Below are 21,884 nucleotides of genomic sequence, written 5' to 3'. Positions count from 1 at the left end.
CCAAAGAAATTGCGATTTACAATGTTATCGCGATAATCAAAATATACGGCATCATCCATTATCCTGGGGCGGAACATTTGCCAAAAAATAGCAGATGTACAAGCTCACAACGCAATGCATTGTGAGCTTGTTGATCGGCTATTTTTGGGCAAAGAGATTTGGTCGAGAGTGCTTTTTTATCACGATAAACGAAAATAACGATTATCGTCCCATCCCTACTCCAGTGACCCACTGATCTCACCTGACACAATGTCATTTTTCATCACAGGGAAAAAAGAACAGTCGTAGCCAGCTCCAAATCTCTGTAATTCTTTTTTTTTAGTTACCTTTTTAGGATCACCTGTCACCTCTTCTCTACCAAGTACCGCCCACAACCCTGACACCCCCAAACACCGCCTATCAGGCTGTCACAGAAATGAAAAGAACGCAGAAAAGTCGATTTTTCTGATGTGTGTATTTATTTACTGATTCCCTTATCTCTCTCTCTCTCCCCCACACGTTTGTCTAACAGATATACAGATGTTCTTGACGTGGTCCAGGCGGTGCTGTTCCACCCGGACCCTGTTGTCCAGGCTTGCTTCACCATCGGGGCCGTCACGGCCTGCGTGGACCCCCTCTCCTCCTGTATGGAGCACAGGTAACGTTTCTCTCACTGTCCTTCTCTTCTGGATGCTGAATAATGAATTCATTCATTTAGACCTGGAACGCATTGTTACTTTAACCATCATTTTACACTTTAACTATTGAAAAAATAGCAGATATTCAAGCTCACAGCGCGCTTGACCCGATTCTATACATTCCTTCTAAATCCTTCTTCTATATCAGTGGTTCTCAAACTTTTTCATGTCAAGAACCCCTAGAATTACTCTGCACTCGGTGCCGCGCTGTGAGCTTGTATATCTGCTATTTTTTAATTGTTAAAGGATAAAATAATGGTTAAAGTGGTTCCTTAACACTTATGTTGCAATGATTTTTTCTCTTCAATGTCTCGCGTTGCCATGGTTACCATAGACTTCCATGTAATTGTGCAATTGTGTAAAAAGTGCACGCCCATGCCTAGATGATGCACCACGTGTGTAGATGCTGTTCACAGCTTTCAAACAAAAAAATCCGCTTGGAAATCCGTTCAGGCATTCATGATTTATGGGCCATTATGTTTTCTTCAGATGTAAACAAACATGGCTGCCATTTTTGAAAGAATGGGTTGGTATGGGGGTTAAACATGCAATTTTGCGATCGCGATCATGCCTAACACATTTCTGGAGGTCCCAAAAAAAAATTTGAAAAAAAAAATTTGAGAATTTTTTTTTTTTTTTTTTTTTCAAAAACGGCCCAAACTCGGGAAACTCGGGGTTGGCACAGCGTTGGTATCAATACAAACTCGGGAAACTCGGGGTTGGCACCAGATGTGTTAACACATGGGAAGCCAAGGTTTCTAACATTTCTAGCTGTTGCTGCTGCCGTCGTTCACTTACGCTTTAATTTTGAAGAGCCTCGGAAGCTTTGTGCGTGTGCACGTGAGTGTCCACTGACGATTGAGGAGAATAATCCATTTGTTTACAAACGCTCGCGAAACTCAAATCCAAACCGGGGCCGACCATCGCGGTAAAACAGGAACCGTGAAAACAGGCAGATCTCTGCTTCCCTGGCGTTCTTTGCACCTTATTCATAGATAAAGCCCTTTTTATGTTTCAGCATAGAATAGAAATCAATGCAGCCTAGACGCGCCATTTTGTCTCTCTGCGAGCCATGTTATGACGTATGGACCAGGGTCTTTCACAGACAACACAGGATGCATGCAGCTGCATGTAACCAAGTTAACCCTTTGTCTCGTTGAGGGACGAGACAACTGAGTTTTGGCACAGCGACCTCCAGTGGCCGTATCTCGTTACTGAACGATTTTGGCCCCTTGGGTGTTAATGGATTAATGGCTGGGTTCCTGTTTGTCATAAAGGAACATCCAGGAACAAAAGCACTGCAGTAGCAGCCAGTAAGTAAGTACGTAATACTTGCGATTTGGATGGATACACAACGGAATTGTACCGGAATAGCGAGTCTATTTTAAATACCAGATATGTAGGGCTTATCGCTACAGGACAGTTAAGCTATTACCAGGTGAAAATCAGTCAGTGAATGTATAACAGATTTGCGTTTCTAATACTTTGCACTGTGACTTCCTAATCCTTTTGGGTGCTCGGAATTTTTTCCTACCCAAACATTTGATCTGTATGTGTGCTAAGATTTAACCACATGAATCCCAGCATCCCTATTCTGGGCATGTCATATATAGGAAAACATTATGCAAAAATATACAATCATTCGATCAGAAAATAGCAGATCTGCAAGCCCATAATGCGTCTCAAGAGATTTGGTGTTAGAGGGGAAAAACGGACGGAACCAAGTATAGACCCCAGGGACACACCGCACCGGTCAACAAAGTAAGTAATTTTAAAAAGCAGCATATTCTGCTGGATGAGGGAGTGCCAGATGTCCGCAGGGTGTGATGATATTGGTAGATCATTGAAATGCTGGAGGCTGCCAGGCCAAGGTTACATGACACTTCAGCTATTAAAACCCAAGGCTGGTTCCCCTTTCATACAGAGAGGATCAGTCCCCACATTTAATCTCGCTCTCCTTTTGTTACAGGCTTAAGATGGAGGCTCTCAGAGCCTCTCGGTGGGGCAGATTGACTGGGCCGGTCTAAACAATAAGGGCATAGCACTCTAGTCAGTGAGCCTGGTTCTTCACCGCGTGTTGAGACACAATGTGATATGTACTGTCTGAAAAAAAAAGATTTGACAAAGTCATTTCCTTTGACATGTTTGTTTTATAAGCTCTCACTGCCAGAGACGAGTTTTGACAGATTTTTATTTTATTGCATTTATCGAAGGATCGTGAAGAACGATGTGCTTCTGCTGCCAAAAAAAAACGGATCCCATTTCCAACCAGAAACACGGTGTAGGCCTAGGAGTGATCAATACATAAATATATATACTGTATATAAATATGTTGTGACAACTTTTAAAAGGTAATAAAAATGGGAAATTGCTGGCACTCATTTTTGCCTTGTCGTGTCGTCATGTATTGCAGTTTTCCTAGACTGTGCATACAAAAGGATTGGGCTGACATGCGGCATGGTTATGTCAGAGCTCCATGCATATGATGCATGTTGGCCGGTGCCTGTAGTTACCACATCCATCCATCCGTCCATCTTCAACCGCTTATCCGGAATTGGGTCGCGGGGCTAACAGTTCCAACTGAGACTTCCAGATTTCCTTATCCCGAGCAACATCCTCCACTTCTATCCCTCAGGGAGTATACCGAGGCGTTCTCAAGCAAGTTACATGCTACCTGGTTAAGCCGCTAGAGCTGACACGATTAAACATTGTAATTGACGATTAATTGTCACACAAATAATTGCGATTAACGATTTAATTGGCATTGGTTTTTGGTAATGAAGACTGGCACATGTGAATACAAGATTAATTTCTGTTTGCCATTTAGGGCTTCATAATCACAAACTGCACAGGAAGATTACTGACATAAATTATATACTTATATATATTTTTGAAAATGGTGGAAATACCTGCTATTTCTGCTATTTCTTTTTTTTCTATATTTTTTTAATTTTTCAACATGGAAACTATTGCGATTAGATTATGTAATAATTGTGACAGGTCTAGCCACGGCCGCCCACAATACAGATATTTTTATTTGCTTTTATTTGTTTCTGAAACACTAACTGTCTATTTCAAGTAGTGCCATTTCTTTTCTCCAAAATGGATATGGAGGGGTTTTGCATTGAAATCCTTTCCCGTCGCTCCCTCCATCTTCCTGCCTGCCGGGCCCAGCTGTGGAGAGGCAGAAGCTCACAACGCCTCACAGCGCGAGGCGTTGTGAGCTTGTAGATCTGCTATTTTTGTCTAAAGTTCTCAGAATATGGATGCTAGGGTTCAAGTGGTTAAAAAAAGGAGAAATGTTTCTAGCACACAAAGATTTGGAAGACCCCCTGTAGTAATTCTGAGGACCCTCTAGGGATCCCGGACCCCCTGTTTAAGACCCCTGATCTAGCGGCCTTAGTTAGTAATGTGGTTAGTGCTGACTTTTCCATTCCAGGCAACTTCTGACAAGCCTCCTGTCCCTGTCTGTTTCACCCACTGATTATGCTGGGTAGACGAGAGAGAGGGAGGGACGGGGATGTCTGCGGGCTAGGGGTGTAACGATAGATTTTAAAACCCATTTAAAACAGGTACACATTATTGTGTATCATTATTTTATGCTTTAGCTATTGAAAAATAGCAGATATACAAGCTCACAGCGCGGCATCGAGTGCCGCGCTGCAAGCTTGTAGATCTGCTATTTTTGAAAAATCGTGAAAATTAGAATTTTGACCCGATTCTATAAGTGTCTTTTGAATCCTTCTAAGACTTTTTGAAAAACCTATGTTTCCGTGTCAGCAATCTGGCCAGCCATCGTCAAAGAAAAGGTCCTTTTCACTTAACTGGAGCTCAGTTAGTCTGTTCTTGAGAGACCACTATGTCAGTTGTTCTCAAACTTTTTCATGTGAAGGACCCCCAAAATGATATGAATTTGGCCACGGACCCCTATCTCAAAATATTTAGTTCCAGGGACCACCCAGAAGCAAAATTTGAGTTACAGACGTTCGCTTTGAAAATACATATATTCAAAGATGTGCACTAGGGATGCGAATCTCGACCACTGAGGCGATACGATACGGACCTCGATACACAGCCAGCGATACGATATAATTGCGATACATTGAAATCCTGACGATACGATACATCACGATCCACCCCTGTTCCCGATACGATGCGATACGATTCACGATTCACCACGATTCAAGCCCAAATCCCAAAATTTACAAAACATAGCGACTAAAAATTTATGAAATTTAAATTCAAGGCAATTTATTGTTTCACTGTAGTACTAGGCTCTGTCTAACAACCCAACATATAGTATTCTGGGAGAACACAAAGCTGCTGGCTATTGTAGAAGTGTTTGATAACTAATCATATAGAAGGCCTATGTCATTATTAGTAGGCCTATATGTCTTCAACTGGGAGTCAGGGACCCCAATCCAGGGTTATTACAGGGGGCCTGCCAAATATTTGTGTGATACAGTATAGCCTACAGCGAGGGTCCCTGCTTGATCTCTGTCTGAGCTAAGGGGTCCTTGACCTGAAAAACAATAAAGTCCCTCCCTGGTTTGTATTTATATAATATAATATAATATAATATAATATTATATTATATTATATTATATTATATTATATTATATTTAATCCAGGATTATGCAATTTTTATAGCCAAAATGTTTTAAAACAGACCTACAAGCTCACAGCGCGTCGCATCCACGACGCATTGTGAGCTTGTAGGTCTGCTTTTTTAGGTGCAACACCTTTGTACTGCGATGTATAAATTAGGCTTCTTTTCCAGAGCAGAACTAGCAGCAGAGAAAGTGAGAGAGTTGCTTGCATCAACAGGAAAGTTGTAGAACAGTGACAAATACTTTGTTTTAAACGCAAGCAGTAGTCTACAACACCCAGCAACATTGTTGTTGTTGTCTGTGTGCAGTTAATATAGCGCAGAGAGAAGATGATCTCAATCAATTGTCCGTCGAAGATTCGCTAAGAAACGGCTGTTGATTACATATCACTCGATCAGCCTGTGCTACTCTGTGACAACAATCAGCGCAGCGGACTTGGATGTTATAAAGCTAAGTACTGTACTAATCTATCATCTTTTTAACCCGTGGGGCTGCTAGTTCGTCTGTGTTGATTCACTCGCATTTCGCTGTCTGTCTCCCTGGTTGCAAGCATGCAGAGTGCAGATGTCCGTCTGTCCGAGAGCAGCTCGCGTTAAAGACTGGCTTTTGGGGAGGGGGCTGAACCGAACGGCTGATGATGGTGCATTCATGGCGCCTCGGAAACACAGGATAGAATGAAATACTATTATGGAAGAACCGATACAATCGCGGAATGTACCGATCCAGACACTCACGGCACGATCCATCACGATTTCGGCCGTCTATTGTACCGGTACACACTGAATGAACCGATTCGACCGTATTGCGGACGTTTGTATCGCGATTACGATCCGTACCGGTATATCTTCGCATCCCTAATGTGCACACATTTTCACGACTTTTTCAAAAATAGCAGATCTACAAGCTCACAGCGCGGCACTCGGTGCCGCGCTGTGAGCTTGTACAGTATATCTGCTATTTTTCACTGGTTAAAGCATTTTATAATTCTAGGCCCGAATGGGTTAACTGCGATACACATCACGATACATGGTTGACGATACGATCCATGGACAATATTGGTTCATTCATGGTCGTACGATACATGGACAATATTGGTTCATTCATGGCGATACAATACGATTCAATGATTTAAAATCGATATAGTAACTATTTAGCAAAGAAATAAAATCTGTGTGAAACATGTCAATAGTGCATGTTTTTAAGGGAAAAATCGATTATTATGGATATAAATAAGTAAACACTGTGATTCTCTATCAAATACATGGACATAATAATTTCAACACAAACCTAACCAAACCTGCACCTTGGCATGAACACAGAAATTATACACATTTATCGATAGACCAAGAGTAGCTATATGGAATGGAAAAGTAATTAAACCCCACCTTTTCCTTCTTAAAATCGCTAAATACACGGCACAAATACTTAGTTTCCATACTATCAAACATATCGATATAGTAGATCATTGCAAATTAAAATCGATTTTTCGATGTAGTTACTATATTGTTACACCCCTACTGCGGAACCCTACCACGGTGCTAATTGGGTGTGTTTAGCCTGGCTCAGGCCTGACCCTGCTCTCAACCCTAACTTCTAATCCACCCCTAGTCTCTCCTCATTGGAGCTCAATCAGTCAGCCCTGATCCGCTGCCTTACGATGGGCGGAGACACTTCGTTACATCAGGACAGGAAACATGAATACCTTTCCAATTTGCCGATCTCCCCAAATGCACCGGGTTGAGGGGGGTCGCTGGGATTTACATGTTTGTACAGTGTGTGTGTGTGTGTGTGTGTGTGTGTGTGTGTGTGTGTGTGTGTGTGTGTGTGTGTGTGTGTGTGTGTGTGTGTGTGTGTGTGTGTGTGTGTGTGTGTGTGTGTGTGTGTGTGTGTGTGTGTGTGTGTGAGTGTGTGGTGTACACATTCTCAGCTGTGTAACCAGGGCCTGGAAATGAACTTATTAGGGGTGCAACATATCGATCCGAATACCGAACCGAAAGACCCTGTACTGAACCGAATGACCTTGTACCGAACAATACAATACCACTCCACATCCACATTCCCCTGGAACCCCCTCTGCAGAGACCACTTAGAGAACCACTAACCGAGAGGTTGGGTACCATATTGTTCAAAGTAAAAAAATGAAATACTAGTTATAAAAATACATTTATAAATCAAGGACATTTCTGTTTGTTTTTTGTATCGAAAATGTATCGAACCGTGACACATTTTGTAAACTGTTGCACCCTTAGAACTTATGTATATACAGTATACACACACATACTGTGTTTGTGTGTGTGTATGTGCGTGCGTGCGTGCGTATGTGCCACTGATGTGTGCAGGCTGAGGTCCTTCCTGCTAGCAGGTATTGGTTTGGGGCTGGTCATGTCGGTGGCGGTTCAGAAAAAGTGGGGAATATTATAACATGGATCGATTAGGAGGAGACCCAGAATAAATTGCATTAAGCTGAAATGAAATTACAGAAAAGCTTTTAGCTTTGGTCAGTTGCCAGTCGCTGCTGGTACCGTTGTCTTTCTATGAGCAATGGCGTCTTCCAGAGAGATAATGAGGTTACCTGGCCAAGGACCATAACATAGAATTAGGCTGTTGATCACTGCTTAACTTTGGCCGGGCACCCCCCCCTGAGTGAGTCATAAACGGAGTTATTGTTAGTGTTGATACAACGGCTCGCCACGCAGGATCAGATATCCAATAAAAAAGAGCTCCTAAGCCAAGTAGTATTGAAACATGGGCTCGGCGTATGTGACACCCATGTACTCTATATGAGTAACACATTCTCCTCTCTTTCCAGGTTTGCCTTTCCCAAGCTGTTAGAGCAGTGCTGTCACGGTAGGTTTTATGACAAAGCTTTACTTTGCAATCCCCACACCGCTAACACAGCAACAGCTATTGTTTCCTCTGTTATTTTATGTAACAACACTACTTGGAGGTGATTTAAAACTCATCTGTCTCTTGTTTTGGTCCCGGTTGTTACACAATATTGCAGGTCGCAGTGTTAGAAACTATTTCCTCAGGACAATTTAACGCAAATTTAAACATCAACTCAACAAGCATCCGGGAGACACTACTTTGTGTGTGAAAAGGGAGTGCATGAGTTTGGGTACATTTATGTTAACACTTATGTTGCAATGATTTTTTCTCTTCAATGTCTCGCGTTGCCATGGTTACCATAGACTTCCATGTAATTGTGCAAGTGTGTAAAAACTGCACGCCCATGCCTAGATGATGCACCACGTGTGTAGATGCTGTTCACAGCTTTCAAACAAAAAAATCCGCTTGGAAATCCGTTCAGGCATTCATGATTTATCAGCCATTATGTTTTCCTCAGATGTAAACAAACATGGCTGCCATGTTTGAAAGATTGGGTTGGTATGGGGGTTAAACATGCAATTTCGCGATCGCGATCATGCCTAACACATTTCTGGAGGTCCAAAAAAAAAATTTTTGAAAAAAAAAATTTTGATTTTTTTTTTTTTTTTTTTTTTTTTTTTTTTTTTTTTTTCAAAAACGGCCCAAACTCGGGAAACTCGGGGTTGGCACAGCACTAGTACCAATACAAACTCGGGAAACTCGGGGTTGGCACCATATGTGTTAATGTGCCATTCTAGCAGTGGTGGTGGTAATGTTTCAGAGCCTCTGCTGAACGGATTCAATCAAACCAGCCATATTGTATTATTCATTTTATTTCATTCAATAGTGATCTACATCAGTGGTTCTCAACCTTTTCAGGCCGCGACCCCCAAAATAATCATATTGTAACTGGGTACCCCCACCACCCTGATGAGCACTAAGAGTTGAGGCATTACATTTTGTATAACACAGTTCTATTGTGAAAATAGCAGATCTATATGCTCACAACGCCTTGCGCTGCGAGGCGTTGTGAGCATGTAGATCGGCTATGTTCACCATTTCTGCCTCAAATAATATTTGTCAATTTGACCAATGTAAAATTTTAATTTTAGAGGTATTAAAAAGTCCTTAAATAGAGAAACGAAGCCATGTCGTCATTTGTGCGTAATGTCGCCCTCTAGGGGGTTCATGCTGGTATTGTTTTGTATTCAAATCGCCATTGGGGATTCTGCGATCGCCGCATATAAGGACTGTGTTAAAAAAATAAACACACCATGTGCGCGTTTCTGTCAGCGGGGGGGTTCTGCATAGTTTATGATATTCATTCATATCTGATATAGCCTGTGTAACTCGTTTCTAGCGTTTATTGTGTTACTCTTTGGGTAAATCTGTACATTTCCACCTTAGTCGATGCTTCATATCCATTTGGGTCAATCCGAGAGCATGGTGTGTTTATATTTTTAACACAGTTCTTATATGCGGTGATCGCAAATTCCCCAATGGCGATTTGAATACAAAACAATACCAGCATGAACCCCGTAGAGGGCGACATTTCACGCCATTTCACGGAAGTGACATCACACTTCGCTACTGAATTGTCACTTTATAAATGTCCAGATACCCCTATACAATTAAACTTTATGTTGGTTTGTTTACTGTTGAGTGAGAAAACAATGTTGCACATTAAGTTAATCACCTGGGGACCCCCCCCCCCCAAGATAATTTGAGGACCCCCGCTTGCTTGGGGGTCCTGACCCACAGGTTGAGAACCACTGATCTACAGTTTCATATTTCTAAGGCTTTATGGATGACTGGAGAGGGGGGTCAAAACAAATGCTGATCTGCGATAAACAGTGGGAGCTGACAACGGTGTGCGCACTCTATTTTTATTTTTATGGATGACGTGCCCTCTAAATATGGAGAGGACTGCAGTCTTAACCCGTTTAGAACGGGTACACATTTTGAGTATCATTATTTTATGCTTTAACTATTGAAAAATGGCAGATATACAAGCTCACAGCGCGGCACCGAGTGCCGCGCTGCGAGCTTGTAGATCTGCTATTTTTGAAAAATCGTGAAAATTAGAATTTTGACCCGATTCTATAAGTGTCTTTTGAATCCTAAGATTTTTGGAAAAAACCTATGTTTCTATGTCAGCAATCTGGCCAGCCATCGTCAAAGAAAAGGTCCTTTTCACTTAACTGGAGCTCAGTTAGTCTGTTCTTGAGAGACTACTATGTCAGTGGTTCTCAAACCTTTTCATGTAAAGGACCCAAAATGATATGTATTTGGCCACGGACCCCCATCTCAAAATATTTAGTTCCAGGGACCACCCAGAAGCAAAACTTGAGTTACAAACGTTTGCTTTGAAAATACATATATTCAAAGATTTGCACAAATTTTCACGACTTTTTCAAAAATAGCAGATCTACAAGCTCGCAGTGAGCTTGTATATCTGCTATTTTTCACTGGTTAAAGCAGTCAATAATTCTAGGCCTAAATGGGTTAAAGGACCACACCACTGTCAATACAGGTTATTGTGTAATACTATTCACAGCTTCGGCCATATATCCTACATAAACATAGACCAGTAATTATTAATTAATTAATGGCTTTTCTTTTGGGGGTGTATGCTTTTACCTTTTTTCCCATAGTCTTTATCATAAGGAATAATTGAGTCAACATTGGCTAAATATTAGTGATGCACCGATATGGAAATTCTTGGCCGATACCGATACTGATGTTTAACCCATTTAGAACGGGTACACATTTTGTGTATCATTATTTTATGCTTTAACTATTGAAAAATAGCAGATATACAAGCTCACAGCACGGCACCGAGTGCCGTGCTGCAATCTTGTAGATCTGCTATTTTTGAAAAGTCGTGAACATTAGAATTTTGACCCGATTCTATAAGTGTCTTTTGAATCCTTCTAATTCTAGGCCTAAATGGGTTAAAATAACAATTTAGCCGATAACCGATACTGATATTTGGTTATTCGGTTTTTGGTGTTATTATTTCCCCTTTTGGGTCAGAGAAACAAGTAAATCAACATTATAAGACATAACTGTTCAGAATTCTCCTGGTAGGCTACAAATAACCAACATACCAACATACCGGTAGCCAGCACAAAATGAATGCTTTATCAACAACAGATAAATATCGGCTACTGCCATCGGTTAATGTCAGCTTTATTTGCCAATATATATAAGAAAATTAGATTTTTACTCAAGTCGTGACCCAAATGGGTCGTGACCCGCTGTTTGGGAACCCTAGTGTTCTAAAGTATAATGGGCTGTGTGTGTGTGTGTGTGTGTGTGTGAGAGAGGGCGAGATCATTTAGCGACCTCCAACCGGGTTGCAACCTGGTCGGTAGTTTTCAGCAACCGGGTCGCTAAATCACTGACCGGGTCGCTAAATCTACCGACCGGGTGGCTAAATCTACCGACCAGGTCGCTAAATCTACCGACGGGTCGCTAAATGTACCGGGCTGCTAACCCTAACCCTAACCCTAAATCCTAACCCTAAATCACCGACCGGGTCGCTAAAGCTAAATCTACCGACCGGGTCGCTAAATCACCGTCGGGTCGCAAAATCACCGACTGGGTCGCTAAATCTACCGACCGGGCTGCAAATTCACCGACCGGGCCAGGTCGGTGATTTAGCGGCCCGGTCGGTGATTTTGCAGCCCGTTTGGTAGATTTAGCGACCCTGTCGGTAGATTTAGCGACCCGGTCGGTGAAAACTACCGACCAGGTTGCGACCAGGTTGGAGGTCGCTAAATGATCTCGCTCCTACTGGTTTTCCCACATAAGAGATGTGTACAGTCAGCGTGTAAATAAAACTCCTATTCTTTCTTTTCTACTGTCTGTGTGTGTGTGTGTGTGTGTGTGTGTGTGTGTGTGTGTGTGTGTGTGTGTGTGTGTGTGTCAGGTATTGTGAGTGCGGTGGTGTGGACAGGGCTGACAGACACCCAGAAACACCCTCTCATGCAACACCTCCAACAGCTGATCCGCTCCTCCAATCCCAGCGCTGCCTTCATCCTGGCGGAGAAAGGAGCTGTCACCAGGTACACACTCACTACAGGACGTTTCTCCATCACCCAGGGTTTTTCAACTGTTGAGCAATAAGCAGCAGCAGGTTACTGAAATGGATGTATAGAATTGTGGAGTGAAACGGCTGTCTTTGAGTGTATCGTCACTGTCGAGCAGAAACCTTGTATCTCCATTAATTTCTATTTTTTATAAGTTAATTTCTTTGCACTCTGCTGTTTTTTTTTTTCGGACGAATATCGGAGCATTTTTTTTTACCTCACGTTATGTCAATCACGTTTGCACACTGACGCCTGTTTCGCATTTAATTACGAACCAAGGTTGTTTTCTTTTTCTTGCAAATGTCACCACTGGGTCCATTGCTCTCTCTCCTCTCTCTCTTCTTGGCCTGAAAAACTTTTTTTTTTTTTTTTTTTTTTTTTTCGGATTTCAGATTTCCAAAACTCAGTGTGCAACCAGCTTTAGTGGTATGGTTATGTTGCACAAAACATTTTTTTGCTTATGATATGCACACAATTAGGAGCCACATTGAAAGTGTTTAAGTTATAGATGTTTAGCCAATGAAACAATAACCTGACTGCGCCAGATGGTGGCAGCAGTGCGTATGCCTGCATAACACTCTGCCTTACATCTGGGATTGCTCGGGCAGACCCGATGTAAGGGGCGGGCCATTTTTTCAAATTCTTTAGCAGGTGATTGGATGGGGCCGTCTCTATCACAGTCTGGGAGTGCCAACTCCAACCACTCATATTGGCCTGTCTGCATGACGTTACACCCAGAATCCGCCTCCTGGGTTTACACGTGGTCTGCAATCAGACTCTATTGACTCAGAGCCGCTCAGAGCCCGCCCGTAGCTTCCGCTGATTCGTCCAGCCTGGGACTTTACGAGTGTTATCAACTCTCCCCGAGCAATCTCAGATGATAAAGGCAGAGCGTTATGCAGGCATACGCACTGCTGCCACCATATGGCGCAGTCAGGTTAATGAAACAAGAGTTTGTGACTAAATAATTGTAATAACCACAGATTCCATTGGTATGGAAGGTGCTTTTGAGATGGGGGGTCCGCAGTCAAATACATATTATTCATTAAAAGTTTTGAGCGCCACTGATATAGAAACATGGACACAGGATTTAGAAGTACATTCATAGAACCGGGTCCTATCTGTTGTGTATTCTTTTTTTCATCAGGAATGAAGACGTGAAGCAGATCTTATCGGACAGCAGCTTCAATGAGCCTCAGATGCTGAGAGCGCGTTACCTCCTCTACCCGGGCTGGTAAGAGACTCCTCGTCATGTTTTCTCTCATACCCCGGAGGGAGGCAGGCTGACGGACAGCAGATTCTATTTCACAGCAATGCTTCAAAGTCACAGCGCTACACACGTTGGTGCTTAGCAGCAGCATCCACTCTGTACCAGGGGCGTCACAAGGGGTAGGAAAGTGGGACTGAGTTACTGGGGCCCAAGGTGGAGGGGCCCTAATAACTTTATCTATTGAAAAATAGCAGATATGCAAGCTCACAGCGCGGCACCGAGTGCCGCGCTGCGAGCTTGTAGATCTGCTATTTTTGAAAAGCTGTGAAAATGTGTGAAAATCTTTGAATATATGTATTTTTAAGCAAACATTTCGACCTCAAATTTTGCTTCTGGGGGGTCCCTGGAACGAAATATTTTGAGATCGGGGTCCGTGGCCAAATACATATCATCTTGGGGGGTCCTTGACATAGGTTTCTTGCACACATTTTCACGATTTTTCAAAAATAGCAGATATACAAGTTCGCAGCGCGGCACTCGGTGCCGCGCTGTGAGCTTGTATATCTGCTATTTTTCAATAGTTAACATTCATGGGGGGCCCGCAGTGAATCCTTGTACCCAGGGCCCAGAACTTGGTGTGACGCCCCAGCTCTGTACAACCACACACCTCTGCTGCTGTTGGGAAATGAGAGCAGTTGCCCGCGCAACATGCAACGTTTGATAGATAAAAGCTCTGCTCAAGGGCAAGTTGTTGAGGGAGAGGGAGAACTCCTTACGTACAGGCAGTGGTGTAAAGTAACCAAGTGCATTTAATTAAGTACTGTAATTTTGAGGTATTTGTACTTTACTTGAGTATTTCCAATTTCCAATACTTTTACTTCTACTCCACTACATCTCTAATCCAAATATTGTACTTTTACTCCACTACATTTATTTGAAAACTTGAGTTACTAGTTACTTTGCAGATATAAATTATAATATTATAAAACATACATAAACCACTTTAGCCCTATTTTATACCTTGACTATTTGAAAATGGCCGATCTACAAGCTCAAGCTTGTAGATCTGCTATTTTCAAACATTTGTACTTTTACTTTTGGTACTTGTAAGTACATTTTGATACCAATTCTTTTGTACTTTTGCTCAAGTACATTTTTAATTCTGGACTTTTACTTGTAAGGCTGAAGCCACACCAAAGTATGGTAATAAACTCCTTTTGTGCGCGGCTGACTAAAAACTGAATTCTGTCCCAAAGCCAGTCAGTCACTTCCAGTCAGAACCCTCCCCATTCCGCCTTACACTCACCCGATTGGACAGAGTGGGAAAACCGGAGAATTTATCTGCTCCAGCATAAACGCAAAGACTGTGCGATATGCATAATTCCTCTACTGGCATGAAACCGCTCCATTCCCATTGAAATACATTGGCAGAATGGGGAATCCACTCTCATAGGTACTTTGGTGTGGCTGCAGCCTAACAGAGCATTTCTACATTGCAGTATTGATTGCGACCGTAGGTCGCAGTTAACTATGAAAACAGGCACATCTTGTCCGTATCTTGTCAATGTCTATAGCTGACCTATGACATCACATTGTTGTCACATCACATTGTGACATCACATACCGTCCATGTCCCTTGTATGCCCATACAGTTTATAGAGATCCCTGATGTCATCAATATTAACTCATTTGCTGCTATTTTAAACATAGGCTGAACTGTTTTCCTGCCAAATTGTCCTTACCTTTTAACGTGGGCACGTGCACGCATAGTGCATGATCTGTGCGCGACTCATGTAGTAGACCGGTAGACTCGATGACAGCTTTCGAATAAAAAAAAATCCATTGGAATAGACAAATCCGTTGCCAGGCTGTATCCTGCTGTATCCGCCAGTATTTACATAAGAAAACATTGGAAACAGCCAGCTGTGCGCTATGGTAACACGTGGACACGTTCGCGCACATAGCAGACGATATGTGCGCGGATCACATGCCAGGCGGGCACAAGAATCAAACAGCTATCAAATTAAAAAAGAAAGCGTGAAAAAAGACAATGATATGACCGAGCAGGATGCTTCCTTGTTTACATGGAAACCTATGGGCCCGGAGCTATGATTGGCTCTCAGACCGGATATGGAAACCTAGATCCGGTCTAAACAAGGCGGGCCTAAAGTCTCCGAAGCGGCTATATACAGCGAGCATACTTTTAATTGTTTCATAATGATTAAAGCTAATTAAATCTTCGGGCTCCTCGGGCATAGCAGAGTGGTACAGCGGGAAATCTCCGGTTTCGACGGGGATTGCAGGAAATGAGTTAAAGCCCATAGCCTGGAATGCCCATATATGGGCATATAGTGGGTCACAGGTTGTTTGTGAAGAACTGTGCGCGTGTGTGTGTCCCCATCTATCCATCTGACCCCTCGTCAGGGTTCACGCTGTAACCTTTTGCCCGCCAGTGGACAGATCATGATCTGTGTGTTTATCCCCTGGCTCAGCGTGCGTCACACTCCCACTCCCACCGCCATCCTGCATCTCCATTCCCATTCCTCTGGTTTAATTCCTGTGCAGCTACAGTGGTCGGAGGAGGAGGAGGAGGAGGGATGGTATTGGTATCCTGATTGCTGTAAAGCCCCACAGGGCATCTTCTTTTCTATCACCAGCTGCCTCCCAGACATGCAGTAACAAGCTGTTGGCTGTGCAGTTGCCATGTACACACAGAGAGAGAGAGAGAGAGAGGGAGAGAGGGAGGGGGGGAGAGAGGGGGCCATTACCTCCCTCCCACCCTCCCTCCCTCCCTCCCTGCCTCTGGAGTAAATCCATCTACACCCCATGCCTCAGTGGTCAGCCTAATTTGAAGCACTGCTAAAAAGGCTCTGCTCTGATCACGTACGCCTGGTATCTGCCCTCAGCCCCGCTATGATTTGATCGTTTTCAGCTGCAGTGCTGTTGATTGTGGGGTGCGTGCGTGTGTGCGTGCGTGTGTGTGTGTGTGTGTGTGTGTGTGAGAGAGAGAGAGAGAGAGAGAGAGAGTGCTTGTGACCCATACATAATCAGCGGTGTGTTACCGGACCCCACCTGAAAGTGTCACCTTATTATCCACTGGCCATGGTGACTGGCTGACTGTTGAACTGACCATTTTGCCTGCCAGCTAGTTTAACATGCAACAGAACCCACCCGGCCCGCCCCTTTCCCCAAACGATACAAGAAGGATGCCAAAGTAACCAACCTCACCTGCCAACCAGGGCAGTTCTTCTAAACCAACCTCGGCAGCATTTGGCCGCTGGCCGGTGTTAATGCCCCTCGCTGTCAGTACCATGCGTGTGTGTGTTGTTGTGTTTCAGGTGCAAGGGTGCTTTCTCCTGTGGCTCAGGGTCACTTGTCCTCAGCCAGCACTTTGTGACGTTCAGCCGCCCCTTAGAGAGGCCCCTCTTTGTCACCCGCTGCAAAGGTGAGATGGAAAAATAGCCTCCCCCACCCCACCACCCGCTTACACACACACACACACACACACAAGCCCATACACGCACAAACATACACATTGATGCACAAAATCCTGTTCACCACACACACACACAGACCCCACACTTGACAGAAGCCAAGATATGATCTGGCAGGGTGTGACAAATGATTACATAAGCTTCATCTCTCTCCCAAATATGGAGAGGATTGCGGTCGGAAACGAATTGTCGGTTAAACGATACGCATCCCTTAAGGATGCATCACACCGGGTCACTTTGGGATGGAGCTGCTTCCCTGTTTACGTAAACACTGTTGAAGGATTTGAAAACTAAAACCGTAAAACTTAAGCCATTTGATCTCATTGCTACCGTATTTCTGTACTTGTACTTGTCCTTTCTACCCTAGCGCTGAAGTCATCACTGAGGACCAACCCGTTCCGCGGAAACATGTACAATATCTGGGGGAAAGTCAGGTTTTCTGGTAGGAGTTATGCTTCTCTATAATTATTCACGTAATATGGATTTTTACACATTTTCCCGTAAGTTACTGAATGATAACCTAGTAACATAAATAATGACCCTGTTAGGTCAACAGGACTTCCAAGTTCAAGTGTGAGTTAAGTTGTACATGGTTTATTAAGACTTTTCAATCAATGTGATTTATCTTTTCACTGGCACATATTTGACCTTGTTTGCATTTCCAAGTTATTTTGGGAATGATTTAGAGAATGGCTTGCCCTCGAGGCTAGCAAGAAGCGACTGACGGTACGGTAGGAACTTTGCTCGAGATCTTTGCTCTGATGTCATCATTATTTTTTCAGTTTAGTGTTTAGCCTGTAGTTTCACAAGTCTGATTTCTCACTCCCTGTTGATTTTACATTCATTTGTAGCACTGTTGCATGAGCAGAGTGTAGTGAGATGTGCATACGATTGAGGAGAGTTGTGCAGAGAAGAATGAGTTGTGCAAAGAAGAGTGAGATGTGCAAAGAAGAGTGAGTTGAAAGAAGAATGAGTTGTGTAAAGAAGAGTGAATTGTGCAGAGAAGAGTGAATTGTGCAAAGAAGAGTGAATTGTGCAAGAAGAGTGAATTGTGCAAGAAGAGTGAATTGTGCAAAGAAGAGTGAATTGTGCAAAGAAGAGTGAATTGTGCAAGAAGAGTGAATTGTGCAAGAAGAGTGAATTGTGCAAGAAGAGTGAATTGTGCAAAGAAGAGTGAATTGTGCAAGAAGAGTGAATTGTGCAAGAAGAGTGAATTGTGCAAAGAAGAGTGAATTGTGCAGAGAAGAATGCGTTGTGCAGAGAAGTATGAGTTGCGCAGAGAAGAATGCGTTGTGCAGAGAGGTATGAGTTGTGCAGAGAAGAATGCGTTGTGCAGAGAGGTATGAGGTGAGCGAGTGATTCTAATTGGAGTTTTTACATTCCCTTAGTGTCTAGTGGATTTTCAGTTCTGTTTAGCATTTTATTTGCATCAACTCCTTCTGTTTAGTTGTTGTTTTTTCTGTTATCTAGCACTGGTTTCCTGTGGTGTGTTAAATCACGTTGAGTTTGGGATGCATTTGGCACATGCCTTATGATGTTTCGTGACACATCAGTGCTGTGCGCCATTTTTGGGGGCAGGGGATTCCATAGATATCTCAGCATTAACACTGCACCTCAGCATGCCCTTTCTCTCCATACGAAGCCGCCATAGTAAGCATTCCACACAGTGTAGAGAGAGACTGTACATGCATAAAACATGATTGTGAGGCCTTCCGTCTCTGGACACTGCAGACTCAGAAAAGATGATGGAGGTGAGTTACAACACTATGAGCGGAACCCTGACCATTGTCCCGGACCATGGCGACAACTTCCTGGCCCGCGGTCCCCAGGAGCCTAGCGCTCCCTGCTTCCTGGTGTTTGATGGTGTCGGACTCACCCAGGATGGACTGAAGGACTGGCTCAGGCTGTGTGTGAAGCAGGTACATGGACATACAGTTAACTTAACCCATTTAGGCCTGAACACATTATGACGCAATATTTTATGCTTTAAATATAAAAAATAGCAGATATACAAGCTCACAGCACGGCACCGAGTGCCGTGCTGCGAGCTTGTAGATCTGCTATTTTTGAAAAATCACGAAAATTAGAATTTTGACCCGATTCTATAAGTGTCTTTTGAATCCTTCTAAGATTTTTGGAAAAAACCTACGTTTCTATGTCAGCAATCTGGCCAGCCATCGTCAAAGAAAAGGTCCTTTTCACTTAACTGGAGCTCAGTTAGTCTGTTCTTGAGAGACTACTATGTCAGTGGTTCTCATACTTTTTCATGTGAAGGACCCCCAAAATGATATGTATATGGCCACGGACCCCCATCTCAAAATATTTAGTTCCAGGGACCACCCAGAAGCAAAATTTGAGTTACAACCGGTCGCTTTGAAAATACATATATTCAAAGATTTGCACACATTTTCAAGACTTTTTCAAAAATAGCAGATCTACAAGCTCGCAGCGCGGCACTCGGTGCCGCGCTGTGAGCTTGTATATCTGCTATTTTTCACTGGTTAATTCTAGGCCTAAATGGGTTTTAAGTTACAGCTGAAGAGTTTGCTATGCACTATATGGATGCACAGTGCACTGGGGGGCCAATTTGCGAGGCGAATAAAGTCAATGCCAGCTTAGACATCGCCAACGAACTTCTAGCGAAATTTGCGGACATTCGCTGGTGAACTGCTACACATTTTGAGCAAGGTGAGGGACTTTTGAAGCAGAAGTAACCTGCTTGTTGATGCAGATCAACTCAATCTTATTGTATTTTAGATATTCCACAGTTGGTTTTTACGGCAGACCAGGCTACAGCCTCGCCACAAACTTCACATGCAAACTGGCAATGCAGAAATGTCGTACACAAAACTAATCCTAAAGCTATGTTGTGGTGTGCTTGATGAATTTATATGCATATTTGCGTCGCACTAGATGTGTATAAGCAAACGCATAAAATTCCGGTTGAATATTTAGTATTTTCGGGTCGTTCACGTGGCGTTGCTAAATCGCCAATGGGTAAGGAAGGACCTTAAGCATTCCTATTCAGTCAATTATTATGACACAAGAAATCTAGTGACATTTCTGAAAAGTTTAACATGTTCTTTAATCACAGTGCTGTTTTGTGTTTTGTTGTGCTTACAGAGGGAATCCAAGAAGCCTAAGAAGGCTAAACACACTCTCTCAACACAGGAAATCAACCAGATTCACGTGAGTTCTCGCTTGTCATGTTGTTACACGGTAGTGTGATAACCGAATAAGCCAAAGGGCTTCGGTTCTAGTTAGTGACCACAATTGGGAGACGCCACACAAAACCACACCGAGGCAAGACATCCAAATCCATGTTCTTTATTAAACTGAATGCTAATAACAGTCTGCAATAAATAGAGTTGTTAGCTCATGCTCTGCTCCTGTTCAACTCACAATTGGGAATCGATGCTTATTAACTGCTGACACCGACTGGCTTCCAAAGCACTGCAACTCAAAATGAAATAATAAAGAAAATCAGGCACGCACACAAAATCAAGATCAAAAGGAATTAACACAAAGCCGGCTATAATACAAATAAATAAGCAGTCTGTCAGCATGAAATTCTCACACTTTTCAGTGACAATGACACTGTCAGCATGACGATGCTGTTTTTTTTAGACATTCAGCGCTGATATTAATTCAATGTAGAACAACCTCACGCTGGTGCACCAAGAAACACAATGAGATGAGAGTCACTTTGTTTTGCACTTGTTGCACGTCTTGCATTCTCTGCCAGGTATTAATTCATCCGCCACTGCCAGCACCGTTCATTGAATTGCCCTTATTCACGACGTGACCATGATGTAAACACACGTTGTTTGTAACATCCAACGATCATCTCTTCTTTCACTGGAAAAAGAAAAATTGTAACCATGATGATCCGTTTTTTAGTTATGTTCCCTGATCGGATATCTGCATGAGGTCATCTCCCCATGGATCATGGGGAACTGAGTCCCTGCATAACCTTGGGGGTTCGGGTGACGGCAGTGTAATATACTAGTAAGACGCCTCAGAACCATGTCTTGGCCATCTGGCTAGTGATGTATATCGGACCAGTTACCCATACTGTATGGAGACCCCTGGTACCCATATATGGAGATCCATGTACTGTATATGGAGATATGCTGTGAGAGCCCAAACATGCTTTCTCAGTTATTTGTTATGTGAAAGTCCTATGGTGTCTATGACATCTGACGTCTTTATACCATCCATGTATGGGACATATTTATGCCCTTACATGGAGATCCCTGTCTGTAGAACCAGCCACACAGATATTGGCTCTCTTGGCCATATATGGATTCTGTTAGTGTGGTATGTGGCCGTTGTGGACTCCAGCCCTCCATATATGGGCATTCCCATATGAAGTCCTGTTAGATATGGGCTTAATATTGATGACATCAGGGAACTCCATATATGGGTATAAAAGGGATTCTGTTAGTGTGACATCACAGTGATGGCAGAGCATGATGTCAGAGCGGCAAAGCCATTCTGTTAGAGTGGTTCCCCTGACATCACAGTGATGTCAGTGCGGCAAACCCATTGTGAAAAATATAAAAAACAAAATAAACATAATAAAAAAAGGGTACACGTCCAGAAGGATGGTGTCAGCATGTGCTAAAAACAATGAAAAGACTAATTGACTCGTTATAGCGTCAATGGCAGCAAAAGTGTTAAATGAAATGCTCATTGTTTTATTTTTATTTTTAATTTTTTTTCTGCTTACTTTGGGTAAATATAAATTGTGTTGAATTTCTCTCTGCTCAGGTGACCAGACACCTGGAGCCTCTCCCACAAGGCTACTTCTATAATGGTTACCAGTACGTTGACATCTTCGGAAAGAAATGTCACTACCATCCCTGTATCCTCACATTTAATACAGTCAGAAAAGAGGCTTGAAAATGAAAGTTTCCTTTTTTTAAATG

The 21,884-nt window shown here is 42.9% G+C and overlaps 1 protein-coding gene across 1 annotated transcript in view; it reads left to right on the top strand.

Annotated features, from left to right (window-relative positions):
- Positions 1-21,884, top strand: part of dnaaf9 (dynein axonemal assembly factor 9) — a 52,744-nt gene that overhangs the window by 30,466 nt on the left and 394 nt on the right. Inside the window, exons 28-36 of the mRNA XM_080751426.1 lie at positions 512-637; positions 8,097-8,134; positions 12,090-12,225; positions 13,397-13,483; positions 16,798-16,904; positions 17,321-17,395; positions 18,685-18,872; positions 20,077-20,142; positions 21,727-21,820. Coding sequence (XP_080607552.1) covers positions 512-637; positions 8,097-8,134; positions 12,090-12,225; positions 13,397-13,483; positions 16,798-16,904; positions 17,321-17,395; positions 18,685-18,872; positions 20,077-20,142; positions 21,727-21,820 — 917 coding nt within the window. The remainder of the gene's footprint in view (positions 1-511; positions 638-8,096; positions 8,135-12,089; positions 12,226-13,396; positions 13,484-16,797; positions 16,905-17,320; positions 17,396-18,684; positions 18,873-20,076; positions 20,143-21,726; positions 21,821-21,884) is intronic.

The sequence above is a fragment of the Nannobrachium achirus genome (genome assembly GCF_963921795.1).
Source record: "Nannobrachium achirus genome assembly, chromosome: 20".
Lineage (NCBI taxonomy): Eukaryota > Metazoa > Chordata > Actinopteri > Myctophiformes > Myctophidae > Nannobrachium > Nannobrachium achirus.
The sequence above is the reverse complement of the archived record's forward strand: the minus strand, read 5'-3'. Positions and strand labels throughout refer to the sequence as shown.